We start from the raw sequence: 10,982 nt of genomic DNA, 5'->3' as shown, positions 1-10,982 counted from the left end.
GAGCACAAAGTAAGTATAATCTATAACATGCTATATAATACAAAGCAAAAACATTGAAAAAACAAAAGCGCTAAATATACTAATTTCGAACACTCTACAACAAATACGAAAAGCACTTCAATTAGAACTATCGAGCACAAAGTAAGTATAATCTATAACATGCTATATAATACAAAGGAAACATATTGAAATAACAAAAGCGTTAAATATACTAATTTCGAACACTCTACAACAAATAAGAAAAGCACTCCTGATGTGACCATCATGACGGAATTGGACCCAATCATAATTCCTCCTGGACCAATCACTAGGAGCCGAGCCCGTAAATTTCAATTGGCAATAACAGAGTGTGCCAAACTTCAAATGGATGCCACTGCTGAACTCTACAACGACGATCAAAATAAACCATGCATTCTTCTGGAAATTGGATCACAAGTCCTAAGGACCATAAGGCCAGGAGCACCTTACAAGGCATTGGACCTCCCCTAAATTACTATCCCTAATTGAAGGGATCCCATGAATCAATATCCCCTGAATGAAGGAATTCCATAGATCAAGGGATTACCAATAATCATGGGATTACCAATAATCATGGGATTGCTATGAATTTTGGGTCAATAATACTAAATAAGGCTAATTATAATAACTATTCCCTATATGATTTTATTTCCTTTAAGAGTGTACTTTCTTGTTTTTAAATTTCCATGGTTCCTCTATAAAAGGACCCATGATTATCATTGCAAGATTATTCATTCCACAAAGAGATTTTATAAACTGGTTTTTATTTTTTCAAGGGCGATTCTTGTGCCTTTTTGAAGTGTAATCTTGAGTGATTCGGTTACAGCTTCATATCCCCAAATCGAGTTGTTTCGAGTGATTTGAAACAAGTCGTGGCCTCTCGAATAGTACTGGAACTATTTTTGCCTTAGCTTGTATTGTCCGCTTGTTTAGAGGATTGTGATACGTGAGCTTTGATCTCTCGTGTTGCCTTCCCGACTACCTCTCAATTCAAGAGAGTCCAGTTTATCTCCATAGATATATATATATATATATATAGCCATCCATCCCTTACTCTATCCAAATCTACTATATTCTTGTTACTTATTCTTGTAGAATTCGATCCGAACTGTTATCCTTGGAAAGTTCGCATCATCTGGTATCAGAGCTAGTTGATACAATCTCTTGATTGATATCACGGTTCATATTTGAAAAAAAAAAAAAAACAAAAACAAAAACAAAAAAAAGGAAAAAAAAATCCGAAAAAAAATCCGAAAAAAAAAAAAGAAAATACAAAAAAAAAAGTTGAAAAAAAAAAAAGACTTGAGAATATTTTGTTTTCTTTTCTACATAACATTAATATATTTCTATATATTCTTATCCCTTTTCTCTCTTTCCATACATTTTTTTTCTCTCTTAATTTTCTTTATTTAATATTTTCATTTCCATTATCCATATCCATTTCTTTCCAAAAAAAAAAAAAAAGATGTTTATAATATTTCTCCTATTTTTATTCGGTTATCTAAAGGTCTAATTACTTGTGATTTTTACTTGAAATTTCTTGATTTGGGAATTGCATTGGGTCGTTGACCAGTTTTATTTAAGTGAGTGAAACACGAGCGGAGTGAAAGAGTGTTTGTGGCGAGATCATTACATACCGGAGAGCGCGATTCAAGAGAGGAGAAACCTGTGTGAGGATATTCCCTTGTTATTTTACATTTTTTCTTTGATGGCAGGTGAAGGACACCCAGACGAGCGCCCTAATCCTCAAATCGCAGCGCTATCCAAAGCATTGGAAGCACGATTCACGAAGCAACTTACTGATGAGATGGACACCGTACACTCAATGTTGGCTGATCTTGCTCAATCTATTTGGGAATTGACAACTGAGCGACAGCAGGGCCGACCCGCCCCCGACGCTAGTCGATCTGCTAGGCGGAATCCTATATACCGAGGTAGGGAAGACGCTTCTGAAAATTTTGATGAAGAATGGGAGCCACCCCCTCCAAATAGAGACAACCGAAATCAAGATCCTATGAGGAACTTGAAGATCAGCATTCCTTCTTTCAATGGGAATTCTGACCCGGATGTTTATCTTGATTGGGAGAGGAAGATGGAGTTGATTCGAGATTGCTGTACATATGATGATGAGCAATGGACGAGAATTGCTGTAATGGAGTTCACCCACTATGCCCTTAATTGGTGGGAACAACTAAGTACGAAACGAAGGCGAGAAGGGAAGGCCCGGATCACCACATGGGATGGGCTCAAAAGGGCTCTGAGGAAACGATTCGTACCATCCTGGTATAGGAGGGAGCTGCACGAACGAGTTCAACAAATGTCTCAAGGTAATAGAAGTGTAGAGGAGTATTACAAAGAGCTTGAGACAGCCATGATGCGGGCTGATATTGTGGAGGATCCTGAAGCAACCATGGCTCGATTTATGAGTGGAATCAACCGAGATTTGAGGGATACTCTAGAGCTACACCCGTATGTTGACTTGTCGGAATTCCTCCAACGTGCGATTTTATTGGAGAAACAACGCAAGCGAAAGGGGCGAGCGGATTCTTTCAATCGACCACCACCCCGGTCTACCCAAACTATCCTGGAGCCCCGAGGTATCCCCAATACTAACGTCAATAAATTTTCTAATGTTGACAAGGGAAAAAGTGTTGCGCATGTTGGCACAACTCGAAACCCACAAAAGGAATATGTCCATGGCAAGAATCCCCGAAATCGTGAAATTACCTGTTTTCGGTGTCAAGGGAAAGGGCACTATGCCTCTGAGTGCCCGAACAAGAAGGCCATGATCTTGACGGATGCGGGTGAAGTCGTCACCGACGATGAAGGAGATGTAGATGGTGAGCAAATTCTTGAATGTGAGGAAAGTACTGTTGAAGAAGATGATGAATACTCCAAAATCACGGTGGTAACTCTGCGGTCTCTTAGTACATTTCAAAAGGAGGAACTAACCCAAATGCAAAGAGAGAACATCTTCCACTGTCGTTGCAAAATCGAAGGCAAGATTTGCAGCATGATAATTGATAACGGAAGCTGCACCAATGTGGTTAGTGAGACGTTGGTCAAAAAGTTGAACCTTGTCACCAAGCCCCATCCGCGACCCTATCGATTGCAGTGGTTGACCAATAATGGGGAACTACGAGTAAATAAACAAGTTGAGGTAACCTTCCGAATTCGTGGTTATATGGACCAGGTTGTATGCGATGTTGTGCCAATGCAGGCTTGCCACATACTACTTGGACGGCCTTGGCAATTTGATCGCAATGTCACCTACTTTGGGAAGAAAAATACTTTTACGCTCACACATGAGGGCAAAAAGATCACTTTGACTCCCCTTACCCCCCAAGAAGCCCACATGGATCAGGAAGTGATACAAAAAAACCATGTTCAAGAAATGATGGCTATGGAGAACGTCTCAAAATCAGCGGGAACTCAAAGCCCCATACGAGAGGCAGACATAAATTCCATGGCAAGTTCGTCTATGACCGCTCCATCGCGAGTTCCAAGAGTGATCCCCTCAGAAAAATGAGAGAAAAGTAAGGGAGTACCTACCAAAGATACCCTTTCCCAAATGGGGAGGAACAGTGACCAGGCCATATTTCTCACTCAAAAGGATATTAGATCCATTGGAGAGGATGAGAGTGATAGGAATTACATTTTGCTTTGTAAGTTTAATCTCCTTACAGCTTATGATTTGCAATCTAACCTGCCTCCAGAGTTCTATCCTATTTTGCAGGAATTTTCTGATGTACTACCCAAGGAACTACCAAGCGAGTTGCCCCCAATCCGTGGTATTGAGCATCAGATTGATTTCATACCTGGCGCTCAATTGCCAAATAGGCCGGCATATAGGGCCAACCCAGATGAGACCAAAGAGATCCAAAGGCAAATCCAAGACTTGTTAGATAAAGGCTGGGTGCGTGAGAGCCTTAGTCCATGTTCTGTACCGGTACTCCTCGTTCCAAAGAAGGATGGTAAGTGGCGTATGTGTGTAGATTGTAGAGCAATAAATGCAATTACTATTAAGTATAGACATCCTATTCCTAGATTAGATGATATGCTTGATGAACTTCAGGGTGCTGCTCTTTTTACAAAAATTGATCTTAAAAGTGGTTACCATCAGATAAGAATGAGAGAAGGAGATGAGTGGAAAACTGCTTTCAAAACTAAGCTAGGGCTGTATGAGTGGACTGTCATGCCTTTTGGCTTAACTAATGCCCCTAGTACCTTTATGAGATTGATGAATCATGTTCTTAGACCTTGCATAGGAAGGTTTGTGGTTGTTTACTTTGATGACATCTTGATCTATAGTAAGGACTTATCTGCACACATTGAGCATGTGAGAGAAGTGTTCACTTTATTGCGGCAGAACAAACTTTATGCAAATGTTGAAAAATGTGCATTTTGTGTTTCTAGTTGTCTATTCCTTGGCTATGTTGTTAGCGCACAGGGAATACAAGTCGATGAGGAGAAGATCAGAGCCATCCAGGAGTGGCCTGTCCCTACTACTGTTCGTGAAGTTCGTAGTTTCCATGGCTTGGCGGGATTCTACCGAAGGTTTATTCGTGATTTCAGTACTATTGCAGCCCCTCTCACTGCTGTTATTCGCAAGGATGAACTGTTTAGTTGGGGAGAAGCGCAACAACAAGCCTTCGACAAGCTGAAATATTTGTTAACTCATGCCCCAATTCTTAAACTCCCGAACTTTGAACTAACATTTGAACTTGAATGTGATGCTTCAGGTGTGGGTATTGGAGCCGTTCTAATGCAAAATCGCCAACCTATTGCATACTTCAGCGAGAAGCTAGGTGGCGCAGCCTTGAACTACCCAACTTACGACAAGGAGTTATATGCCTTGGTTCGTGCACTTCAGGTATGGCAGCATTATCTTTTGCCAAAGGAATTTGTTATCCACTCAGATCACGAGTCCCTTAAGCATATAAAAACTCAAGCTAAACTAAATAAGAGGCATGCCAGATGGATTTCTTTTGTTGATACATTCCCTTATGTGATAAAGTATAAGAAGGGAAAGGATAATGTCGTAGCTGACGCACTTTCTAGGCGCACTCACATTCTTACTATTTTGACTTCTCAATTGCTAGGGTTTTCACAGGTAAAATCATTGTATGCAAATGACAAAGATTTTTCTGACATCTTCAATAAGTGTGCCAACACTGGATTTAAAGATTTCTATTTGCATGAGGGCTATTTGTATAAGGCTAACCAGTTGTGTATTCCACAAGGTTCTATTCGAACTGTTTTAACTCACGAAGTCCATGAAGGTGGACTCATGGGGCATTTTGGAGCCACCAAAACTCTTAAACTTTTGCAGGAAAAATTTTATTGGCCAAGGATGCGTGCGGACGTGGAACAACACATTACACGTTGCATTACATGTAGACAAGCCAAATCCACACGCTACCACTGTTTATATAAGCCCTGACACACTTGGGCCATTTGATATGGACGGATGGGGCTACCTCGTACAAAAGGAGGTAAGGACTCTATCATGGTTGTTGTCGATAGGTTTTCAAAAATGTCCCACTTTATTCCTTGCAATAAGACGAATGACGCAATGCATATTGCTAATCTGTTTTTCAAAGAAGTAGTTAGAAAGGATGGAACCCGTACGAATGCATAGGGACAACATCTTCCACTGTCTTGAAAAATTTTGGGGAAGATTTGCAGCATGATAATTGATAACGGAATCTGCACCAATGTGGTTAGTGAGACGTGGTCAAAAGTTGAACCTTGTCACCAAGCCCCATCCGCGACCCTATCGATTGCAGTGGTTGACCAATAATGGGGAACTACGAGTAAATAAACAAGTTGAGGTAACCTTCGAATTCGTGGTTATATGGACCAGGTTGTATGCGATGTTGTGCCAATGCAGGCTTGCCACATACTACTTGGACGGCCTTGGCAATTTGATCGCAATGTCACCTACTTTGGGAAGGAAAATACTTTTACGCTCACACATGAGGGCAAAAAGATCACTTTGACTCCCCTTACCCCCCAAGAAGCCCACACGGATCAGGAAGTGATACAAAAAAACCATGTTCAAGAAATGATGGCTATGGAGAACGTCTCAAAATCAGCGGGAACTCAAAGCTCCATACGAGAGGCAGACATAAATTCCATGGCAAGTTCGTCTATGACCGCTCCATCGCGAGTTCCAAGAGTGATCCCCTCAGAAAAATGAGAGAAAAGTAAGGGAGTACCTACCAAAGATACCCTTTCCCAAATGGGGAGGAACAGTGACCAGGCCATATTTCTCACTCGAAAGGATATTAGATCCATTGGAGAGGATGAGAGTGATAGGAATTACATTTTGCTTTGTAAGTTTAATCTCCTTACAGCTTATGATTTGCAATCTAACCTGCCTCCAGAGTTCTATCCTATTTTGCAGGAATTTTCTGATGTACTACCCAAGGAACTACCAAGCGAGTTGCCCCCAATCCGTGGTATTGAGCATCAGATTGATTTCATACCTGGCGCTCAATTGCCAAATAGGCCGGCATATAGGGCCAACCCAGATGAGACCAAAGAGATCCAAAGGCAAATCCAAGACTTGTTAGATAAAGGCTGGGTGCGTGAGAGCCTTAGTCCATGTTCTGTGCCGGTACTCCTCGTTCCAAAGAAGGATGGTAAGTGGCGTATGTGTGTAGATTGTAGAGCAATAAATGCAATTACTATTAAGTATAGACATCCTATTCCTAGATTAGATGATATGCTTGATGAACTTCAGGGTGCTGCTCTTTTTACAAAAATTGATCTTAAAAGTGGTTACCATCAGATAAGAATGAGAGAAGGAGATGAGTGGAAAACTGCTTTCAAAACTAAGCTAGGGCTGTATGAGTGGACTGTCATGCCTTTTGGCTTAACTAATGCCCCTAGTACCTTTATGAGATTGATGAATCATGTTCTTAGACCTTGCATAGGAAGGTTTGTGGTTGTTTACTTTGATGACATCTTGATCTATAGTAAGGACTTATCTGCACACATTGAGCATGTGAGAGAAGTGTTCACTTTATTGCGGCAGAACAAACTTTATGCAAATGTTGAAAAATGTGCATTTTGTGTTTCTAGTTGTCTATTCCTTGGCTATGTTGTTAGCGCACAGGGAATACAAGTCGATGAGGAGAAGATCAGAGCCATCCAGGAGTGGCCTGTCCCTACTACTGTTCGTGAAGTTCGTAGTTTCCATGGCTTGGCGGGATTCTACCGAAGGTTTATTCGTGATTTCAGTACTATTGCAGCCCCTCTCACTGCTGTTATTCGCAAGGATGAACTGTTTAGTTGGGGAGAAGCGCAACAACAAGCCTTCGACAAGCTGAAATATTTGTTAACTCATGCCCCAATTCTTAAACTCCCGAACTTTGAACTAACATTTGAACTTGAATGTGATGCTTCAGGTGTGGGTATTGGAGCCGTTCTAATGCAAAATCGCCAACCTATTGCATACTTCAGCGAGAAGCTAGGTGGCGCAGCCTTGAACTACCCAACTTACGACAAGGAGTTATATGCCTTGGTTCGTGCACTTCAGGTATGGCAGCATTATCTTTTGCCAAAGGAATTTGTTATCCACTCAGATCACGAGTCCCTTAAGCATATAAAAACTCAAGCTAAACTAAATAAGAGGCATGCCAGATGGATTTCTTTTGTTGATACATTCCCTTATGTGATAAAGTATAAGAAGGGAAAGGATAATGTCGTAGCTGACGCACTTTCTAGGCGCACTCACATTCTTACTATTTTGACTTCTCAATTGCTAGGGTTTTCACAGGTAAAATCATTGTATGCAAATGACAAAGATTTTTCTGACATCTTCAATAAGTGTGCCAACACTGGATTTAAAGATTTCTATTTGCATGAGGGCTATTTGTATAAGGCTAACCAGTTGTGTATTCCACAAGGTTCTATTCGAACTGTTTTAACTCACGAAGTCCATGAAGGTGGACTCATGGGGCATTTTGGAGCCACCAAAACTCTTAAACTTTTGCAGGAAAAATTTTATTGGCCAAGGATGCGTGCGGACGTGGAACAACACATTACACGTTGCATTACATGTAGACAAGCCAAATCCACAACGCTACCACATGGTTTATATAAGCCCCTGCCTACACCCGACACACCTTGGGTAGATTTGAGTATGGACTTCATTTTGGGGCTACCTCGTACAAAAGGAGGTAAGGACTCTATCATGGTTGTTGTCGATAGGTTTTCAAAAATGTCCCACTTTATTCCTTGCAATAAGACGAATGACGCAATGCATATTGCTAATTTGTTTTTCAAAGAAGTAGTTAGAATGCATGGAATTCCCCGTACGATTGTATCTGATAGGGACACTAAATTCTTAAGCTTTTTCTGGAAAAACTTTTGGGGAAAATTAGGGACAAAACTTCTCTTTTCTACCTCATATCACCCACAAACAGATGGTCAAACGGAAGTAACAAATCGCACCCTAGGCACTCTCCTTAGGTGTATTATCAAAAAGAATTTGCGTAGTTGGGAAAGTTGTCTCCCTCATGTTGAGTTTGCATATAATCGTGCTATCCATAGTGCTACTAACATGTCCCCTTTTGAAGTAGTGTACGGCTTCAACCCACTTTCTCCAGTTGACCTATTGCCACTACCATGTAGTGAGCGACAAAATGTTAATTTCAGGGATCGGGCACAAAAGATTCAGGAGCTTCATAAGACAGTACAAAAGGAAATTGACGCTACCAATGCGCGGAATGCAAAAGCTGCTAATCGTCACCGCAAGAAGATTGTCTTCCAACCCGGTGATTGGGTGTGGCTTCACTTACGAAAAGAGAGATTTCCGGCACAACGCAAGTCTAAGTTGTCCCCACGAGGCGATGGTCCCTTTCAAGTCGTTGAACGCATCAACGATAATGCCTACAAACTAGACCTCCCAGGTGAGTATAATGTCCATGCTACATTTAATGTTTCTGACTTGTCTCCGTTTGATGTAGGTGACGAGAGGTTGATGGGACAACCTTTTCAAGAGAGGGGGGATGATGTGACCATCATGACGGAATTGGACCCAATCATAATTCCTCCTGGACCAATCACTAGGAGCCGAGCCCTTAAATTTCAATTGGCAATAACAAAGTGTGCCAAACTTCAAATGGATGCCACTGCTGAACTCTACAACGACGATCAAAATAAACCATGCATTCTTCTGGAAATTGGATCACAAGTCCCAAGGACCATAAGGCCAGGAGCACCTTACAAGGCATTGGACCTCCCCTAAATTACTATCCCTAATTGAAGGGATCCCATGAATCAATATCCCCTGAATGAAGGAATTCCATAGATCAAGGGATTACCAATAATCATGGGATTGCCATGAATTATGGGTCAATAATACTAAATAAGGCTAATTATAAAACCTATTCCCTATATGATTTTATTTCCTTTAAGAGTGTACTTTCTTGTTTTTAAATTTCCATGGTTCCTCTATAAAAGGACCCATGATTATCATTGTAAGATTATTCATTCCACAAAGAGATTTTATAAACTGTTTTTTTTTTTCAAGAGCGATTCTTGTGCCTTTTTGAAGTGTAATCTTGAGTGATTCGGTTACAGCTTCATATCCCCAAATCGAGTTGTTTCGAGTGATTTGAAACAAGTCGTGGCCTCTCGAATAGTACTGGAACTATTCTTGCCTTAGCTTGTATTGTCAGCTTGTTTAGAGGATTGTGATACGTGAGCTTGATCTCTCGTGTTGCCTTCCCGACTACCTCTCAATTCAAGAGAGTCCAGTTTATCTCCATAGATATATATATATATATATAGCCATCCATCCCTTACTCTATCCAAATCTACTATATTCTTGTTACTTATTCTTGTGGAATTCGATCCGAACTGTTATCCTTGGAAAGTTCGCATCAACTCCAATTAGTTTTATCGAGCACAAAGTAAGTAAAATCTATAACATGCTATATAATACAAAGGAAAAACATTGAAAAAACAAAAGCGCTAAATATACTAATTTCGAACACTCTACAACAAATAAGAAAAGAACTGTAATTAGAACTATAGAGCACAAAGTAAGTATAATCTATAACATGCTATATAATACAAAGCAAAAACATTGAAAAAACAAAAGCGCTAAATATACTAATTTCGAACACTCTACAACAAATACGAAAAGCACTTCAATTAGAACTATCGAGCACAAAGTAAGTATAATCTATAACATGCTATATAATACAAAGGAAAAACATTGAAAAAACAAAAGCGCTAAATATACTAATTTCGAACACTCTACAACAAATACGAAAAGCACTGCAATTAGAACTATAGAGCACAAAGTAAGTATAATCTATAACATGCTATATAATACAAAGCAAAAACATTGAAAAAACAAAAGCGCTAAATATACTAATTTCGAACACTCTACAAAAAATACGAAAAGCACTTCAATTAGAACTATCGAGCACAAAGTAAGTATAATCTATAACATGCTATATAATATAAAGGAAAAACATTGAAAAAACAAAAGCGCTAAATATACTAATTTCGAACACTCTACAACAAATACGAAAAGCACTGTAATTAGAACTATAAGCACAAAGTAAGTATAATCTATAACATGCTATATAATACAAAGCAAAAACATTGAAAAAACAAAAGCGCTAAATATACTAATTTCGAACACTCTACAACAAATACGAAAAGCACTTCAATTAGAACTATAGAGCACAAAGTAAGTATAATCTATAACATGCTATATAATACAAAGGAAAAACATTGAAAAAACAAAAGCGCTAAATATACTAATTTCGAACACTCTACAACAAATAAGAAAAGCACTGTAATTAGAACTATAGAGCACAAAGTAAGTATAATCTATAACATGCTATATAATACAAAGGAAAAACATTGAAAAAACAAAAGCGCTAAATATACTAATTTCGAACACTCTACAACAAATACGAAAAGCACTTCAATTA

The 10,982-nt window shown here is 39.5% G+C and overlaps 1 protein-coding gene across 1 annotated transcript; it reads left to right on the top strand.

The window, feature by feature from the left end:
- The first annotated feature begins 264 nt into the window (after positions 1–264).
- On the top strand, positions 265–9,277 carry LOC127251193 (uncharacterized). Its single transcript, XM_051274782.1, has 9 exons — positions 265–471; positions 1,114–1,168; positions 1,734–2,668; positions 2,723–3,283; positions 3,755–4,005; positions 4,435–5,082; positions 7,888–8,659; positions 8,813–8,939; positions 8,997–9,277. The coding sequence occupies exons 1-9, from the start codon at positions 265–267 to the stop codon at positions 9,275–9,277; spliced, it is 3,837 nt and encodes a 1,278-aa protein (XP_051130739.1).
- The last annotated feature ends 1,705 nt before the right edge of the window (positions 9,278–10,982 follow it).

The sequence above is a fragment of the Andrographis paniculata genome, unplaced genomic scaffold (assembly GCF_009805555.1).
Source record: "Andrographis paniculata isolate CXL003 unplaced genomic scaffold, ASM980555v1 Contig41END, whole genome shotgun sequence".
NCBI classification, from domain to species: Eukaryota; Viridiplantae; Streptophyta; class Magnoliopsida; order Lamiales; family Acanthaceae; genus Andrographis; species Andrographis paniculata.
The sequence above is the reverse complement of the archived record's forward strand: the minus strand, read 5'-3'. Positions and strand labels throughout refer to the sequence as shown.

Coding starts and splice junctions, on each gene's coding strand:
- LOC127251193 (XM_051274782.1), top strand. CDS start 265: ATGACGGAATTGGACCCAATCATAATTCCTCCTGGACCAATCACTAGG. Junction 2,669..2,722: donor ATGTTGACAAGGGAAAAAGT/GTTGCGCATGTT, acceptor GTCCATGGCAAG/AATCCCCGAAATCGTGAAAT. Junction 5,083..7,887: donor GCTGACGCACTTTCTAGGCG/CACTCACATTCT, acceptor AGATTTCTATTT/GCATGAGGGCTATTTGTATA.